General features: G+C 48.7%; 7 protein-coding genes across 7 annotated transcripts; 3 read left to right on the forward strand and 4 right to left on the reverse strand.

The window, feature by feature from the left end:
* Nucleotides 1-274: 274 nt before the first annotated feature.
* Nucleotides 275-1,302, forward strand: N7518_010108 (Aminoglycoside phosphotransferase; the record flags this gene model as incomplete). The annotated part of the gene is made up of 2 exons (XM_057191034.1): nucleotides 275-809; nucleotides 875-1,302. The coding sequence occupies 2 exons, from the start codon at nucleotides 275-277 to the stop codon at nucleotides 1,300-1,302; spliced, it is 963 nt and encodes a 320-aa protein (XP_057037170.1).
* A 609-nt stretch (nucleotides 1,303-1,911) lies between these two features.
* N7518_010109 (uncharacterized protein) lies at nucleotides 1,912-2,217 on the forward strand (the record flags this gene model as incomplete). The annotated part of the gene is made up of 1 exon (XM_057191035.1): nucleotides 1,912-2,217. One exon carries the CDS (start codon nucleotides 1,912-1,914, stop codon nucleotides 2,215-2,217), a length of 306 nt encoding a protein of 101 aa, XP_057037171.1.
* Nucleotides 2,218-3,399: 1,182 nt separating this feature from the next.
* Nucleotides 3,400-5,369, reverse strand: N7518_010110 (uncharacterized protein; the record flags this gene model as incomplete). Its single annotated transcript, XM_057191036.1, has 2 exons — nucleotides 3,400-4,273; nucleotides 4,345-5,369. The coding sequence occupies 2 exons, from the start codon at nucleotides 5,367-5,369 to the stop codon at nucleotides 3,400-3,402; spliced, it is 1,899 nt and encodes a 632-aa protein (XP_057037172.1).
* Nucleotides 5,370-5,675: 306 nt separating this feature from the next.
* N7518_010111 (uncharacterized protein) lies at nucleotides 5,676-6,461 on the reverse strand (the record flags this gene model as incomplete). The annotated part of the gene is made up of 1 exon (XM_057191037.1): nucleotides 5,676-6,461. The coding sequence occupies one exon, from the start codon at nucleotides 6,459-6,461 to the stop codon at nucleotides 5,676-5,678; it is 786 nt and encodes a 261-aa protein (XP_057037173.1).
* A 457-nt stretch (nucleotides 6,462-6,918) lies between these two features.
* On the reverse strand, nucleotides 6,919-7,796 carry N7518_010112 (uncharacterized protein; the record flags this gene model as incomplete). The annotated part of the gene is made up of 3 exons (XM_057191038.1): nucleotides 6,919-7,057; nucleotides 7,109-7,186; nucleotides 7,240-7,796. The coding sequence occupies 3 exons, from the start codon at nucleotides 7,794-7,796 to the stop codon at nucleotides 6,919-6,921; spliced, it is 774 nt and encodes a 257-aa protein (XP_057037174.1).
* A 1,216-nt stretch (nucleotides 7,797-9,012) lies between these two features.
* N7518_010113 (uncharacterized protein) lies at nucleotides 9,013-9,309 on the reverse strand (the record flags this gene model as incomplete). The annotated part of the gene is made up of 1 exon (XM_057191039.1): nucleotides 9,013-9,309. One exon carries the CDS (start codon nucleotides 9,307-9,309, stop codon nucleotides 9,013-9,015), a length of 297 nt encoding a protein of 98 aa, XP_057037175.1.
* A 3,694-nt stretch (nucleotides 9,310-13,003) lies between these two features.
* N7518_010114 (1,3-beta-glucan synthase) lies at nucleotides 13,004-18,950 on the forward strand (the record flags this gene model as incomplete). Its single annotated transcript, XM_057191040.1, has 3 exons — nucleotides 13,004-13,167; nucleotides 13,218-18,548; nucleotides 18,608-18,950. 3 exons carry the CDS (start codon nucleotides 13,004-13,006, stop codon nucleotides 18,948-18,950), a joined length of 5,838 nt encoding a protein of 1,945 aa, XP_057037176.1.
* Nucleotides 18,951-18,967: the final 17 nt, after the last annotated feature.

Raw genomic sequence — 18,967 nt, forward strand, 5'->3', positions numbered from 1 at the left:
AAATTCACATGATATGACATTGTTTCCAACTCCAAAGAGGCAATCCTGATTGTAGATCCGGACAAGTGCTTATTCGAATACGTGCTCACTGGTAGTAAACTAGCCTAGGGGTAAGCTGCATTGCTAGTCCTATCACGTGCAGCCCTCCACTTCTAGATGGCATTAATGTAAACAATGCAAACCAGAACTAATGACCCCTCCATGCATATGCTCGGTGACTTCAAACACCAAGGCACCAGCTGGTTCAACCTTCCTTAGCTATCGACCTAACAATATGCTACCAGACGATTCGGAATGTGGGGTACTCGAACGCGTACAATTGACGCCTTCGATGATACCAAAATGTCCCAAATTTGACGCCAAAGATTCCCAATTCTTCAGAAAATTCACCAAGTTACCCTCACCGGAAGAAGTTCGCTCGCAGGCCAAAGCCCAACATCTCGCAGGAGTCTGTCCAGATAATAGAAAAACCTTCTCGATGACTAGCCTTAATTACCGAACACCACCTGTGATATTCGAGGATCTGGGGTTGTTTGTCAAATGGGGAGGCATTGTGAGAATTTCCGAGGGTCAGTGCCTCTATGCTCTCGGTCAGCTCCTTAAAGACGATGTCCCGATTCCGGAGATATACGGGTGGCGGGAGGATGGCGGTGAAACTTTCCTTTATATGGAGTATTTGCAGGGGCAGACTCTGGAGCAAGTGTGGGATAAGCTGGAACCTGATAACCGCGTTTCGATCTGTTATGAGCTCCGGACAATCGTCAACCACATTCGCCGCCTTCAACAGAAGCCAGGAGAGTCATTCGTAGGTACGATGCTCTTAACGGCCTCTATATTTTCTGAACTGTATCCATAACTCTTTCTCCACGTTTAGGTGATATTGCACAAGGTCATCTATATGACAGAGTATTCGAAGTCGAGTCGCCCGAAGCAGGGCCGTTCAATACCGTCCAGGAATTCCATGACTGGTTTACTTTCCTACATCGAAGACCAATGCCAGATCCATATATTGTCCCAATCGAACCGTTCCGTCAGGACCTGCCTGATGATAGTGAAATCAAATTTACGCATGGCGATCTCCACCGGAGCAACATCCTCATAACACGCTCTGAACCCTATCGTGTTCTTGCAATCGTCGATTGGGAACAGTCTGGCTGGCTACCTGTGTACTGGGAGGCCAGAAAGGCGCAGTATACTGCTGACACTCAGGAATGGTCTAAAAAATATTTGCCAATGATTTTATGTCAGTATACCAGCACTTGGGATACGTGGGCCTACTACACTGCGGCCCTGGGAGTTTGAGATGTTGAGAAAGGCAGAATTTTATTGTTCTGGCTTTTATTGATCTCTTTTCTGCGTAAGATAAACGGCGTCGAAATATCACCCAGAGACAGTGTTTATTAAATGTGAGATTGGTTTTTAGCTCACCACCAGGCATTAGGTCCTCCCCAAGTCTCTCTTCATTTTTCCTTCCTGCTTCTGATGTGATGTTATTTCAACGACCAAGCATTAAGTTTTAGTATCTTTTTTAGTGTCTTCGTAGATCCGCCGGCCCATAAGAGTGGGCTAAGTAAGATATCATTGATGAACTTGTCATTTGACCAGATCTCCCTATATGTTGTAGGCAGTACATATCACCTCTGCCTAAGCAACCAACAACCACCCAACTTATCCATCTTAGCGCTCGCATGTGCAACTATGCCATGTTTTTTACACTGCAGGCCTTATTATGCAGGCGCTTAATTGCTAGGCCTGATCCTACCAACCCATCACCTACGGGTTTTAAAGCCCGATCTAATTGTGCTTCCATTCTCAATCAGATCTCACTACTTCATGAGGTCGAATTCACTCAACTTTCCTTTCACTCTTTCACTCAAGTGAAACTATACCTTTTATCACACATCAGAAACAATGACCCGCACAATCTATCTGGCAATATTCTCCAACGGCGCGCGGCCCGCTCATCAGGCTATCTTTGTCCCTACAGGTGATGCAGGTATGATAGGAAAAATCATACATGTCACCAGGAATCCAGCCATTGGATCTTTCCTACAGTTCAAGCGCAACTACAACCTCGATACCACCCAACGCAAGCCCCATCTTATATCTATTGCTGGGCTGTCCATTACCGATGCTGTGGGTAATACTAAGAGTCACGTGACACCCAGTGAACTGAGCACTGAGTTCATCGATGAACCGAGCTGTCTTCTGGTCTAAAGATCTGCTTCAACTCCCGCCGGATTTTGAGTACCGATACAGGGGGATTCTTAGTGTCAGCCAGGTCATTGTTCTTTGGCTGTCAGATTGTTGTCCACCATCCAGGACAGCCGGAGGTAGTCTCCTCAGTCTGCTGGCGGCAGTGAGGACGATATAGGCATGGATACGCCACAGGTCTCAGCAGTACCAGACTTCGTCCCAGACCGGGCCAAGATCGATACTATCCGGAAGATGGTAGCGGGCCATAATGCCTTCTTGACCATGCCCCCTTTCCGGAATACCCCATGGTCGATTTCAACGATACCGAGCCCTTATTATCGCTCGCATTCCCTACTATCTTCCCACGTGGGGCAGCTGAGTTCGTGACACCTCGCTTGAGAGCCGTGCAATATAGTGACTATATCCGTTACACCTTACCTTATGAAGCATGCGAGCGGCCGCTTTGCACAGCATCCACGGTTCCGCTATGTGGTATGCAATACCAGGCAGCGGCGGCAGGCGGCCAAGAGTGCGGGATTCTATGTCAATTGGCAGACAGACTGGCCTAATATCACGATTGAGGAACTGCAAGATATGTTCAGTGAACTAGGTGGCCCTATCGGAGAGAATGCCACCTGGGTGCAGGCTATTATGAAGTATGATGGATGGTGCATATACTGGATATTATTTATATTTGAATGACTATATAAGACTCATGGGGGAAATGCGGAGGCTGAGAGGGAGCGCAAAGACTGTGCTGCCTATTTTGGTGGTTGACCTGCTTGAACAGGAAACGAAGCAGACATTTGCCGAGATCGGGAAACTCCCGTGCTCGAAAGAGAGAATACAGATAGCTCCGATGACACTGTTGTGGAGTGGGAGTACCGTTACCAACTGCGTGATGGAATACGGTCAAAATACTACTTGCCTCGGTGAATACTGAGGCCTGTGACATTTCTACCGAATGGGCTCGCCAGCAGGGCATTTTTCACTATAGACATCGCACCTTGCTATTCCCGACTTTACTACAATAAAGCACATATTCTTCTCCCCATATAATTCATACATAATGTACTTAGATCTGATATTATAAAAAAATAATTGACATAGGCAGACATTCATATGTTCATTAAATTGGGCTCATTGACAACCCCACTGCCACTGGGCATACCCAAATATTTACAAGCATAAACGGGTTAGATATCAAGGATCAATAACCACAATATCCTTCTCCTCGACCGGCGCCTTGACAACAGGCCTCTTCGGCGCCACAGCCCTCGGTACCGGCTTGATCTGCTCAAGACCGCCCCGGCAACGGCCGCAGAAGTGACGCTTGGGGTCAACACTCTTCGAGTGTCGCCCGACCGTGAACCCACAGCCCTGGACCTTACAAGCCCATATGTATTTGTGGTTGATCTCGTAGGTGTGTTTGGTCGTGACCTCAACCCGGCCCCCGTAGATAGGGTGGCCTTCCAGTGCGCGGGCGCATCGGGCGCCCCACTGTTTGAAGCTGGCGCCGTGCTGCGCCGTGCCCTTGGCCCGGTTTTCAGTGACCATGATATCGAGGAGGTGGCAGTATTCGTGTGTCATGGTGCAGAGGATCTTGTCCTCGCTGTCCAGGACTTTCTCGGAGAGCTCAATGGTGGCATAGTAACGCCGTTTCTCGGGGTCTTCCACGCCGGATGCTCCTTTCAGGAATCTTTCTGAACGGACGGTTGCCCGGCCGGCGGTGTTTCGGAAATTCTTTGTCCAGATGATTTTGATGCCGCCGGTTTGCTCGGTCATGCGAGTAATCTGGTCATTGAAGGCACTGTCAAGGTGCCGGAGGAACTCTTCGGCAAAGCCGATCTTCTTTTGGTTGAATTCGGCTACTTGGGCTCGGATCTCGCGTTTCCGCGCTGCCTCGGCCTTTTTCTGGGCCTTGATGGTGGTGGGAGTACCCATGCCAGGCGACCTGTCAATTGATATGATAGAGCGAGTGAGAGAAAGGTGAGGCTTCGCTCGTGACGGTGTCACAGGTAGTAGCTTTGTATGGCTTATGTAGGGCTTCGATGGTAGTTCATCCTCTGACTCTGAGCTGTGAGATGTAGTTAGTATGTTGGCCACTGCCAGACTATGAGTGCACATGAATGCCCACATAGAACTCACTTGCACTGTTCTGGCTGTGTCTGTGTTGTAGACTCATTGTCACTGTCCAGGTCAAGATCCTCGAGGTGTTTGATGAGGTCGCTGGAGTTGTGCAGGCCGAAATGAGGCGGAGAGCATGAACCAACCTGCTTAGGTATTCCTGCCCTACGGATAGGGGATGAAGATTTGGAACTAGTTGCAGGATTCGGTGTGCAGTATTCAGGCGTTGAGATGACTGTCTTTGATTTCTCAGTTGATCGGTCCGTCTCTTTCACCAACTTGGTCGTTTCCATTGATGGCTCCTCATCTGCAGTGGTGTTGGATTCTGCTTCTGATATAGGTCGTCTTCCACGCAAGAGTCTTTTTCTTGGCGACCTCACAGGCGATGGAACCGGGCTAGGTTCGGCTTCTATGTCGGCTGTCTCGGAATCCGATGTCTCAAAGGAGCTAAGCTCTTCATTGTCACTGACAATGAACCCGTCTAGTGAGTCAGAGCTATCTTCTTCTTCAAAGCTGAATTCTGGCTCCTCTTGTTCCTCTTGGCGGTCAATCACTGGCTGTGTCGCGGTGAAATAATCCACTCTGCTTCTTGTGGGAGCCTGTGAGGCAATCGGCCTTGTTGGCGTTAAATCTGGAGTGCGATGTCCATCTGTGGTGTATCCTGCCACATCGTTCTCTTTATCGTAATCTTCAGTCTCTCTTCGGATGGCGGGGCGTGGTCTCCGCTTTGCTGGTAGGAGTAACGAGTTCACACGTGCGAGCCCTAGTGTTCTGTGTTTTTGCTGCTTTTCGGTAGACTTGTGCTGTCCAGATTCACTTTCCGATGCTGAGTCGCTGTCGGGGAATATATCGAATGATCCACTTGAACTCTTTGCTTGCCGTTGCGATTTTTGCGGCTTGGTGGGCATATTGTGTTTGACTTTGTTCCCAAAATTGAAACATGGCTCTCCAGGTGGTGAACTGTTGTGAGATTTCCCTGTGCGTGGGACAGTCTCATTGTATGGCGTGTTTGTGACTAGAGGATTGGCTGTATTGACCCTTGCCATGATCGCGATGTTGTTCTGATGGCACAATCTTCGTGGTGTCAATCGGTCAATGATACCCTATGGGTGCTAATGGCGATGATGATGATTTCTCTAAATTAGTTGAACTGTGTTTGCGCTGACCAGGTCAGTGCCGGAGACCCCGGTGTTTTTCGTTGTTGGTGTCATGTCTGTTCAGCTGTCAACGAATTCGTTGGCACGGCAACGTATGTACCCACAGCCAGACTCCAACTCTTGGCAAATCGGGAAACCCAGATCCTTTCCTATTTGTCGGAGGCTGAACATGGCACTGATCCGATAGTCGCTATGTCACATTCGCACAACCCATTGGGACTTTGGTGTTGTATTGTAGACAGGCCCCTGCGCCTCTGCTAGAGCCGCAACAGCAAGGAAACATTGCCTCATTGACACAACTGGTACAGCTTGGAGATTGCCCAGGTCCGTCTTGGCGTAGGAGGTTGATGCTAGAATGACTGGAGAATAGTCGACGACCCATTTTCCTGCAATGAGTACCTGCCGAAGGAATATCGTCTCACGGTAGTTGCTCATGAAGCCATACATACAATTCATATCCTTCATATATTTGATCGGCTGGGCAAGCAAATGGCAAAGCATACTTTCTTCCTCATACGCCTGGCTCATTTTGTGTTCGTTCACCCAAGGGACCTTTAACTCCCCAACAACTTTTAGCTGAGCATTCTTGGTCATCAGAATGCTATCGGGCGTGTTGGCATAGTGGCTTCCCAGGCATTTGAAATCAGCGAACTCTAAATCGATTGACTGGGCCTTGAGGATTTTTCCAACCATGAATCCCACAGAATGATTGAAAACACCCTGGAGGCCTGTCTCATCGCCAATGAGCTGTGATTCAGCCTCGGGGTCGCCTAATCCATGGGTGTACTTGAGGAACTTGGTGCTCCATCTCTGGCCTTGGACATGTGTTTCGACAAAACGGAGAAAGTTGGACCAACGATGGAGCTCGCCCACAAACTCGATAGTGTGGAGAGCGTTGGATTCGGTGTGATTTGGGCCGAGGGGGAGTGGAGGAAGGGCTTGAGAAGCCACCTCCCTCACGCGAGCTTGCTTTGCCGGCATATTGTCTGAGTCTGTAGGCAGAATGGAGTCAGTTCAAAACATCAAGAATTGACCTCAAGGATCCTGGAGTGTAAGTTACAGATATGAGAAGCGTAGAAATCAGTCTAGAATCCTGGTTGATGAGTTGACAGCGATAGTTGGGGAATAAACAAAGGCGTGTTGAGCAGGTGGTGCGTTTTGCTCTCATCAATGTTCAGTCAACAGTTACTACAATCGCCGCGGTAGCCTATTAAGATGTACTCTAGTCTCCTACAACAAATGTTGCAAAGTAGGAACTACATCGCCTTCGCTATGAATCGATCTTCACACTTGCTCATTTCAATACATATGTGACTTTCGGATTCTCCATTATTATGATGATTGTAATTCTTCCATACGGATTTGAAGATTCACGCGAATAATAGAAGAACTTTCGACGGATATTTTCTTCCAGGGTACATTGAGTGTACTTCGCTGTTCACCAAGTCCATCCTGTTGGATCCTTGACCCAGTCCGTCTTCGGAGATGGCTTAGCCAAACGAAACAGAACGTAGTACTTGTCATGCCACTCTTCGTTTGTATCAGTACGGCCTGCCCGTGAAAACCCCGAGAAATGCCTAATTCCGTCAGCTTATAGTGCTCTCCACTCAACAACGGATAGAGCGTACATATTCCCGGTGGCCTTTTCATAGATGATCTTCGACATAGTTGACATACGCGGTAGGTAACCGTACTTCTTCAGCTTTCTAATTTTCATGTCAATCGAAAGCACGCCAGGCAGAGAGTTCTGTAGACTTACGGAAAGGCTTCACGAAATTTATCGCGGATCTCTCGGCGCGACTCAATTTCCAGCTCCCAGAATTCTTCTTCCCTTAGAGACTCCCCGGGAACTTTGTCCCAGACCAAATAAGTGATATAACCTCCCGGAACGATACTATCTTCGCCTTGCTCTCTTTCTTGGTAAGCAAGGAGGTCAGGGACAACATCGCATCCATATTTATTGAGCACTTTCAAGGTCGTCAACTCAACGTGCGGTTGTGGCTTAGCAGCCTGCTTTTGTCGAATTTGAGGGCTCTGATATTGAGTGCCAATGACTGGAATTTGAAGATAAATCCGCATAAAAGCTTTCTTGCTAGGATTTCCCTTGGGGTGGCAGAGAAACTTAGCAGCTGCGTACGGAAGTCCAAGGCCATCGTCAACGTCTTGCTGCGTCATGCATTCAGATCGTTCAGAGAGCGTCTTATCGATCACCCAGGTCTGGCGGGGCAGGTGGAGAGGCGGCTCGGATGGTGGATCGAGAGTGATGTCCGTGCCGTCGAGGCCGCACAAGAACTCGGCGGTTTCGGGATTGTCCATGCTGACTTGATGAGCTTTGCAACGATGGATGAAGACGTATTTTTGGTCAATGAAAGGCTAGTACAGCTGGTGTTTGAATGAGAGTGAAGGAAACGATAGTTGTTGATGGGAAATGCAAAGCGTAGACCTCCTCGAGCTCTGGTAGACTGGGTGTCAAGGTTTTGGCACCCACAACAGCTTAATAATAAGCAAGCAGTCCGCAATGGTTTTTCCTATCCTTCTTGTACTCTCCAAGAAAGTGTCAAATAATGGCTGGACTACCGATGAGATTAGCCTACGTTGACTACAAAAGCACTTTATTCCACATACGAATTTGATGGCCACGGTAGACACCTTACACCCTAATTCGACCGAATCTACTCCGTACTCCGTATACAGCGATATTATACCTCCACTGCGAATCATTATACAACACTGCATTGCTTGTACAGGAGAACATGAATCTACGCATGGCAAATGAGAGGAGCGTTAAGAAGCGCGCTCGATCAACTAGACAGATACCATGCGATGAAGGTTTAACCATTAAGAATGGCCTGCAGCTAGTTGCGCAGTTAGATTTGCCCAATGAGTAGCCCGGACTGAAATCTACTCAGTGATCCTACCGTATTTGTCGTGTCATCTACAACACTACTCTGTACAAGGCTCCGATATTCTTTAGGGAAAGAAAAGTTTGATGGTTGTTAACCTTAAGAAGTTGTGGTTGGTTGTATATCGGATGCAACCATGACGAAATATATAACTACATCGACAGCAAAAACACCAAGACAAAGTCTATTTAGATATATACTGATCTAACATACGTTATGTATAATGAGGTCAAGTATGGCAACCATAACTCAAACATACAATGGATGAAGCTGTACTTCCGCATAGAATCTATAATGTAGAAAGATATGCCTTCTGCCTACCTACATCGAGAAGTAATAAATATGATAATAAGGTAGCCATGGTTATTATAACCTATTTACATATAACATACAAGGACAAATAAGCGCCAACTAGTGATCCTAGATGGGTGAAACCCAGTCCCAAAGCCAAAACCGCCGACCGAACAATAAAACCATAGAAGGGAGAGAGGACCAAAACCAAGCCAACTGCAGCTCTATGACGTCCAATCATAACCAGCACGACGAGCACCCGAAGACCAGACGTGCATAAGCCTTCAAAGGTCTCAGGTACCATCAAGCCGGCCTCCTTGCTACAGGTACATGATGTTCTACACGGAATGGATGTACTTCCGGAGCATGCGGATCGCAAACGGAGAAGCCACATTATACCGCATGGCTTGCAACTGAGGTTGGGCTCCTGGACGGCTGGACGGACCTGGATCGACACGGGCAGATGGACGTTGACCAGCCATTCCATCGCTCTGCCGATAGAGATCGGCGGCCCCTTGCATCCCAGCACATAGTGGATATGCCTGACTCGTTGCAATCTGATCGGATATAGCCTCCGATTGGTGAGAGGATGTGCCAGTTGTTCGCATTTGTAGATTGACATCACTGGTGAACATTCCTGGCTCTACTTCGGCTGGAGATGCGTAGTAATCGGTTATTTGTTTAGATTATTCGGTGCGAGATGGCTTCGATAGAAGGCTAGTGCAAATGATGTGGCTTTAATATTAAAAATAGAGGAAATAAATGATTTAGAGAGAGAGAGCTCTCCATATGGAAGATGACTATCTGGAGTCCTCGGGTTGATTTGTTCTGCTAGTCTTAAGGAATATATTGTAGAACTACACTATGAAAGAGAGCATACTAAAAGTAAGAGACGAAGTAATAGGTACACGCTGTACTAGCACACATTGTTGAGTGCCACTCTACGTGCCCATATCATGCAATTGCAAGCGAAAACGGCGCAATAGACACAAATCTGAACATTGAATCAAAACTCAGAGATAAGGCGATATTTGAGCAATGATTAGCGCTGGCTAAACATATCTTACCATCAGGGACACAACATAGAGTGATATTGTTACTTCTTGATATAAGTACTTCTAGTTGTATAGTTATATATCGTGAGTGCAATTACACAACCATGTCGGAGGACTGGCGGAGATTATATGAACCATGCCATAAAGCCATAATACCGTACTACACACGCAATACCTAGGGGTAAAAGTATACTCCGTATGTCATATGTTAAGTTCTTATGTGAAATGGCGGGAATCCTGATTGCTTGTTTGAACTCCCATGGCATTCAATTGGCTACAATAGTACATACTAATTCAAGTACTCCGTATTCCGTACTCCATTTCGTGCATAGACGTTGTTGTACAAGTCATGTGGTGCGGCAAGCTTTTCAACAGAAATTATCTAGTACTGTTGTACCTGTACGGAGTACTCCATATATGGACACAACTACGGCCTCAGAAATAGGGGCTGTGATTGGCTCCTGGTCATGACGCAGACGGCGGTGGAGGATAACGGTGCAGAGGGGCCCGGGTCACAGCCCCCTAATTATAAATTGAATCAGTGCTCAAGGTGCGGTCAACTCAACTCCTATGTATAACCATGATAATCGTTAGAGGTACCTTATAAATCAATGGATCTACTGTAGAGATCGAAACCCTTTCACGGGGAGCCAGTGCGAACATTGAATATAAAACGCCCTATTCAGGGGCTAGAGCCAAAAATAATCATAGAAGCGCTTGTATGGTTCTAGAAACGCCAATGCCATGGCTCCCCTATGTAGGTCCAAGTAAACTATTTTCTAATTAATAGGGGTACGCTTCATGAATAACCCTGGATCATTTGCTTATATTTAGCCACATTGAAGCGCTGTCGTGCTAGTGTAGCGTACACAGTATTGAAAGGTGACGGGTCAATACGCCACAATCAGTACAATAAATGTGCGACACTAGGGCACGCCTACCGGCTGATGATCGCTGACTAGGCCCTTCAAGACCGATTTCGCCGAAGATTATTTTTGGCGCTTATTATATAGGAATGCAATCCAATCGCTATCGGCTTCTTGAGAGTGTATGTTGTAATTGATTATAGTGTCAATAAAGGCCACGGTAAGTGGATAGATAGCGAAAACCCACAGGGGAAAACGAAGATCAGATGTCGAAGATCGGTGCTTATGCAGCTGATGTGTCGTTCCTGTACCTGCCTCCACTAATATGAAGGTGTACAAGGTACAAGTACTCAAACTAATGCTGCAGTCTGCGAGTATGCATATATGTGCCACGGCATACCCGATAAGCATTGGCTTGATGGTGCAGTGGCGTTGGTATTGCGTATAACACAACATACGGAGAATGGAGTACAATATTTTATGGAGTAGACTTCTGGGTCGAGGCTTGAAAGAATAATTAAGAAAAAGGAATCGGTGATCCACTTGTGTGGACAAGATGAAATCCTGAGTCTAACGGTGGAGATCTTGGAATACCAGTTATAAGATACAGCTGTATGCATATAGTCCCAGGTGTATTGGTACATCTATATACAGTACACAGCTGTGTTATATTTATGTATCTGTGACAGACTATCTAGATTGCACAGAGGCTAATGCATCGATAACCTTGGAAGACTAAAAAGATAAATATAGTCAATGACGATTGAGTTTTCAAACGTTATTTAGCGAGTGGAAGATCAAACAAGGCTAGCAAAGACTGTACTGCCAGGTTTTTTCTCGTGGTACCGGATCCACCGATAACATCCACTATGGCCTCCGTACGGGGGAGTACATGTATGGACTTGCCACAGAATAACCGGCAGTGGAAAGTCAAATGTAATACACATAGGACTGATCGACCAGATTTGAGACAACTTGTATTGCGGGTGGCAAATCAGCAAACACCAAAACATAAAAAAAAGATTCACTAGTTATGAAAGCAGCAATTTGAATAGAAGATCCAGATTAAACAACAGAAGATATACAATAAACAGTCTGGTAGCAAAGGTGGTTCTTGTCGCTGGGGATCCATGGAACGGCAGCTGAGAACACGAAGGCCACGGGTCAGAGCTCAAGCTGATATTAATTTTATTCGAGCTTCGAATCAGATTGAAGAACATCAGGAGATAATATTAAACGGAATGTAAAATATTCAAATTACTAGTTCACTTGTATGGTCCTTGGTTGCTACTGGTCACAAATTCCAGAGGCACTGACTCGCCACATAAGCAGATAGATAAGTGTACGTACCCGTACCTGTGTACAATATATACGCAGTACGCAGCCTGTACATTGTGGCGAACCCCAGTGAGAGGGCAAGTCTGAAAATGGACGCCATCTACATAGTAGGAATGGAAATTGCCGGTGCAACGCCATCCCTACATACCAAGTAGTCACCATAGCAGAGTCGACGAATCAAGGCCATTTTTGGAACAACACCAGGTATCTCTGAAAATAGCTTCCGGCCACATTATTTGTTACCGGATTACATGCTGGCTGGGTCGCGGTGGGGCAAGTTTCAGGGGCCGTCGAGACTCCCTTGGATTCCGAGTGTCCATGGGAGATTGTCATTGGATGGTGAGAGGGGAGATTGGGGAAAGGTGAAAAGTGATCGGGGAAAAACAACAGCGTAATTACAGACGGACGATATCGGTAATTCACAAATGGTCGATCAGGGAGAGACACAGAGAGAGAGGGAAAGGCGTTTGGAGAATACAAAATACCTGCCACGTACGGTAAACAAAGGGGGGTTGTCAGTACCTGGGACAAATAGGGGCTAACCATACTGGGGGCAGGTATCCAGTACGTGCAACTCTGACACGTACCCTTTATAGCTGTAAGATGACGGTAAATTACTCTGGAGACGGAGCCAGTTCCCCCCGACCCAAAAATAACAAGCATTTTCTGGTCTTCTCTTTCCAACCCCCTTCCATTCGCTTTTTGTTTCCATCTTTCCTTCTAATTTGCTATCTTTCTTGTTCTTTCTTTCTGAAGGATAGGAGGGAGGTTGCTTTGCTCTTCAAACGTTCCCATTGCACCTTCCTTTGCGTGAAACTCTCACCTGCCATTCGTTACGGAGTCTGAGACTCGTTCGACACCTTCGCTTGGGTACTCAAGATAACGCATTTCTTTCCTGCGCTTGCTTCGACTTTCTACCCATGCTCTATTAGTTCGACAACCCGAACAAAAGAAAATAATACTTTGAATGGTCACCAAGGTGAGATAGGCTTGAGCTTGCATCATTATTGAGCTCGGCAGCTAATCCCCCGCAGAGCTTTTGGCAATAAATCAATCGCGACTCGCTTGTCATGTCGGGCTACGCAGGCGGAGGCCAGTACGACGATGGCTATGCCCACGGGCAGGCACATGGTCAAGCTCATGGGGATGCTCATGGTGACTCCTACTACCAGGACGAACATGCACAGGGTTACTATGACAACCAAGGGTATGGCGATGGCTACTACGATCAAGGGTATAACCACCCCCACATCAGAAAATGGAGTCATGGGCTGACAAGACTAGTAATGGCTACTACGGAGCAGACGGTGTTCACGCCGACGGAGCTCCTGGGGATCATGCAGCTCACGCGGATGCAGGCCACGGATACGCCGACGGCGGATACTACGAGGCTGGGCACGTAGATCCGCACGCCGCGGAACCGTACTACGACCAGGGACAAGGGGAACCCCGAGGCCGTCGTGGTCATGATTCCGAGGAGGATTCCGAGACCTTCAGCGATTTCACCATGAGGTCCGAGACTGCTCGGGCTGCGGACATGGACTACTATGGCCGTGGAGACGAGCGGTACAACAGCTACTCAGACAGCCAGTACGGCGGCGCTGGTGGATACCGTCCTCCTTCCTCTCAAGTTTCCTACGGGGCCAACCGATCATCTGGCGCTTCGACTCCTGTCTACGGAATGGATTACGGCAACGCCATTCCCGCCGGCCAGCGCTCGCGTGAGCCTTACCCGGCCTGGACTTCGGAGGCCCAGATCCCTCTCTCAAAGGAGGAGCTCGAGGATATCTTCTTGGATCTGGTCAACAAGTTTGGATTCCAGCGAGACAGCATGCGCAACATGTATGACCACATGATGACTATTCTGGACTCTCGTGCCTCGCGTATGACCCCTAACCAGGCACTTCTCTCCGTTCACGCCGACTACATCGGCGGCCAGAACGCTAATTATCGCCGATGGTACTTCGCCGCCCATCTCGATCTCGATGATGCGGTCGGTTTCGCCAACATGAAGCTCGGCAAGGCAGACCGCAAGACGCGGAAAGCCCGCAGGGCTGCAGCCAAGGCCGCCAAAGCCAACCCCGAGGACGAAGAGGAAACTCTCGAGGCTTTGGAAGGAGACAACAGCTTGGAAGCTGCGGAATACCGGTGGAAATCTCGCATGAACCGGATGTCCCAGCACGACCGGGCCCGTCAAGTGGCCCTCTATCTTCTCATCTGGGGTGAAGCCAACCAGGTGCGATTCCTGCCGGAGTGTATCTGTTTCATCTTCAAGTGTGCAGACGATTACTATACTTCGCCCGAATGCCAGGCTCGCGTTGAACCAGTGGAGGAATTCACCTACCTCAATGAGATCATCACTCCTCTCTACCACTACTGTCGAGACCAGGGATATGAAATCATGGACGGCAAGTATGTTCGTCGTGAGCTAGATCACAACAACATCATTGGTTACGATGACATGAACCAACTGTTCTGGTACCCGGAGGGTATCGAGCGCATCGGGTTCGAGGACAAGACTCGCCTGGTCGATATTCCCATCTCTGAAAGATGGCCCAAGTTGAAGGATGTGGTCTGGAAGAACGCCTTCTTCAAGACTTTCAAGGAAACTCGCTCCTGGTTCCATATGATCACGAACTTCAACCGTATCTGGGTTATCCACTTGGGTGCCTTCTGGTTCTTTACCGCCTACAACGCTCCAACTCTGTATACCATCAACTACCAACAGCAGGTCGACAACAAGCCACCCGCGGCCAAATACCTCGGCGCTGTCGGTTTCGGTGGTGCTCTTGTCTCCTTCATTCAGATTTTAGCTACCATTTGTGAATGGATGTACGTTCCCCGACGGTGGGCTGGAGCCCAGCACCTGCACAAACGGTTTATGTTCCTCATTGTCATGTTCATTATCAACCTGGCTCCTGGAATCGTCATCTTCGCCATCTTGCCGATGCTGAAAATGTCAACCAAGACGGAAAACGGCGTCGGCCTCGCCATCGGTATTGTCCACTTTGTTATCGCTGTCCTGACAGCCACTTTCTTCGCAATCCAGCCCCTAGGTGCGCTGTTTGGCAACTACATGAAGAAAGGTGGACGCCAATACGTTGCTAGTCAGACCTTCACGGCCAGTTTCTATCGTCTGTCAGGTAACGATATGTGGATGTCATATGGCCTCTGGGTCTGTGTGTTCGGTGCCAAGCTGGCGGAATCCTACTTCTTCTTGACGCTATCTTTCAAGGATCCCATCCGCATCTTGTCCCCAATGCAGATCCATCAGTGTACTGGCGCGGCATACATTGGCAACACACTTTGCCACCGACAGCCTCAGATTCTTCTGGGCTTGATGGCCTTCATGGACTTGACACTTTTCTTCCTGGATAGTTACTTGTGGTACATTATTTGCAACACAATCTTCTCTGTGGCGCGATCATTCTATCTGGGTGTTTCAATTTGGTCACCGTGGAGAAACATCTTCTCCCGACTGCCCAAGCGTATCTACTCCAAGGTGCTTGCCACTACCGACATGGAGATCAAATACAAGCCCAAGGTCTTGATCTCGCAAGTTTGGAATGCGATTATCATCTCCATGTACCGTGAGCACCTTCTGGCCATCGACCATGTGCAGAAGCTGCTTTACCACCAGGTTCCCTCCGAGCAGGAAGGAAAGCGCACCCTCCGCGCTCCAACCTTCTTCGTGTCACAGGAAGATCAATCTTTCAAGACTGAGTTCTTCCCCCAGGGAAGTGAGGCCGAGCGTCGTATCTCGTTTTTCGCCCAATCGCTCGCTACACCCATGCCCGAGCCTCTTCCCGTTGACAACATGCCCACTTTCACGGTCATGATCCCCCACTACAGTGAAAAGATCCTTTTGTCGCTCCGCGAGATTATCCGTGAAGATGAACCTTACTCGCGTGTCACTTTGCTGGAATACCTCAAGCAACTGCACCCTCACGAGTGGGATTGCTTCGTCAAGGATACCAAGATTCTCGCCGATGAGACTTCGCAGTTCAACGGTGACAATGAGAAGCCCGAGAAAGACGCTGCCAAGAGCAAGGTTGATGACCTGCCTTTCTACTGCATCGGTTTCAAGTCTGCCGCTCCCGAATATACGCTCCGTACCCGAATCTGGGCCTCCCTCCGATCCCAGACCTTGTACAGGACTATTTCTGGCTTCATGAATTACAGCCGTGCTATCAAGCTGCTCTACCGTGTCGAAAACCCGGAGGTTGTTCAGATGTTTGGTGGCAACTCGGAGAAACTCGAGCGCGAGCTCGAGCGCATGGCTCGCCGCAAGTTCCGTATCTGTGTCTCCATGCAGCGTTACGCCAAGTTCAGCAAGGACGAACGTGAAAACACCGAGTTCTTGCTCCGCGCTTACCCCGACTTGCAGATTGCATACTTGGATGAGGAGCCACCTCTCAATGAAGGCGACGAACCCCGTATCTACTCGGCTTTGATCGATGGTCACTGTGAAATTCTCGAGAACAACCTGCGGAAGCCCAAGTTCAGAATTCAGCTTTCTGGAAACCCCATTCTCGGTGACGGAAAGTCTGACAACCAGAACCATTGCATCATCTTCTACCGTGGTGAATACATCCAGCTTATTGACGCCAATCAAGACAACTACTTGGAAGAATGTTTGAAGATTCGCAGTGTCCTGGCCGAGTTCGAGGAACTGACCACTGACAATGTTTCTCCATACACCCCTGGAATTGCCTCGCCTGACGAGAACCCCGTCGCCATTTTGGGAGCCCGTGAATACATTTTCTCCGAGAGCGTCGGTGTCCTCGGTGATGTTGCCGCCTCCAAGGAACAAACGTTCGGTACCCTCTTCGCTCGTACACTGGCTCAAATCGGTGGTAAGCTCCATTATGGTCATCCTGATTTCTTGAACGCTACTTTCATGACCACTCGTGGAGGTGTTTCCAAAGCCCAGAAAGGATTGCACTTGAACGAGGATATTTACGCTGGTATGACTGCCGTTCTTCGCGGAGGTCGCATCAAGCATTGTGAATATTATCAGTGTGGTAAGGGTCGTGATCTTGGTTTCGGATCCGTTCTCAACTTCACCACGAAGATTGGTACTGGTATGGGTGAACAGATGCTGTCCCGAGAGTACTACTATCTCGGTACCCAGCTGCCCCTCGATCGCTTCCTCTCATTCTACTATGCTCACCCTGGTTTCCATCTGAACAACATGTTCATTATGTTGTCCGTGCAAATGTTCATGTTTGTCCTGATCAACCTTGGCGCCCTGAAGCATGAGACCATCATGTGCCGTTACAACTCCGACCTGCCTATTACCGATCCTCTTGTGCCTACTCTCTGCGCTAACCTGATTCCAATCCTCAACTGGGTGAACCGCTGTGTTATCTCTATTTTCATTGTGTTCTTCATCTCATGGGTTCCTCTTGCAGTCCAAGAGCTGACGGAGAGAGGAGTGTGGCGAATGGCTACTCGTTTGGGCAAGCATTTCGGTTCGTTCTCGTTCATGTTCGAGGTGTTCGTCTGTCAGATCTACGCCAACGCTGTGCACGCCAACTTGTCTTTCGGTGGTGCGCGATACATTGGTACCGGCCGTGGTTTCGCAACGGCTCGTATCCCATTCGGTGTCCTCTACTCACGATTCGCCGGGCCTTCAATTTACCTGGGCGCTCGCCTCCTGCTGATGCTGTTGTTCAGTACCACAACGGTCTGGACTCCCGCTCTGATCTGGTTCTGGGTGTCCCTACTCGCGCTGAGTATTTCGCCTTTCCTGTTCAACCCCCACCAGTTTGCCTGGACCGACTTCTTCATCGACTACCGCGACTACATCCGCTGGCTTTCTCGCGGTAACTCCCGATCCCATGCTTCCTCTTGGATCGGGTTCTGTCGCCTTTCGCGTACTCGTATCACTGGTTACAAGCGGAAAGTGCTTGGTGTTCCATCGGAGAAAGGCTCCGGTGATATTCCTAGGGCGCGAATCACCAACATTTTCTTCGCCGAAATCGTTACGCCTCTGCTTGGTGTTCTCGCGACAGGAATCCCGTACCTATACATCAACTCGCGGACAATGTACTCTGATGATCCCAAGTGGGCTGCGAATCCCATCATTCGCCTTGCGATTATTGCTTTCGCTCCCGTCGGTATCAATGCCGGCGTCGCGGGTATGTTCTTCGGCATGGCTTGCTGTATGGGCCCATTGTTTGGCATGTGTTGCAAGAAGTTCGGTGCTGTCCTCGCTGCTATCGCCCATGCCATCGCTGTGATTATCTTCCTCATCATCTTCTTGGCCATGTTCTTCCTGGAATCCCTCAGCTGGCCCCGAACCATCTCTGGCATGATCGCCGCTATGGCTCTCCAGCGCTTCCTCTACAAGGTGATCATTGCCCTCGCCCTGACCCGTGAATTCAAGAACGATCAATCCAATATTGCATGGTGGACCGGAAAATGGTACGGCATGGGTTGGCACTCCCTTTCTCAGCCTGGACGTGAGTTCCTGTGCAAAATCACTGAACTTGGTTATTTCGCCAACGATTTCTTCCTTGGCCATGTTCTCCTGTTTGCCATGCTCCCGGCCCTCGCCATTCCCTATGTCGACACCTTCCATTCGGTCATCCTGTTTTGGCTGCGCCCAAGGTATGTAGCTTCTCACCTCCACATCACAATAACTCTGTACTAACGAAGCCTGCTTCTAGCTCTCAAATTCGCCCTCCTATCTACTCTCTCAAGCAGTCCAAGCTTCGCAAGAGACGCGTTGTTCGCTTCGCCATTCTCTACTTCTTCACGCTCTTCATCTTCCTCATTATTATTATTGCGCCTGTTGTGCTGCGAAATACGAAGCAATTGGATAGCATCTTGTCCGGCGGCATCTGGGACAGCCTGGGTGTCCCCAAGCCGTCTTCGATTGGTCTTCTGCAACCACTTGATCACGGACTCAATGACACCGTCTCCTGGTACACCGGCTCTAATATCCCCAAGGGCTACACCTCAGGCAGCATCCCAGCCGCCTCCGAGGGCACCGGAAAGTGGTCCATCTAATCGCCTTGGCGAAACGA

Source organism: Penicillium psychrosexuale, assembly GCF_028828465.1.
Source record: "Penicillium psychrosexuale strain IBT 29551 chromosome Unknown utg000006l, whole genome shotgun sequence".
Lineage (NCBI taxonomy): Eukaryota > Fungi > Ascomycota > Eurotiomycetes > Eurotiales > Aspergillaceae > Penicillium > Penicillium psychrosexuale.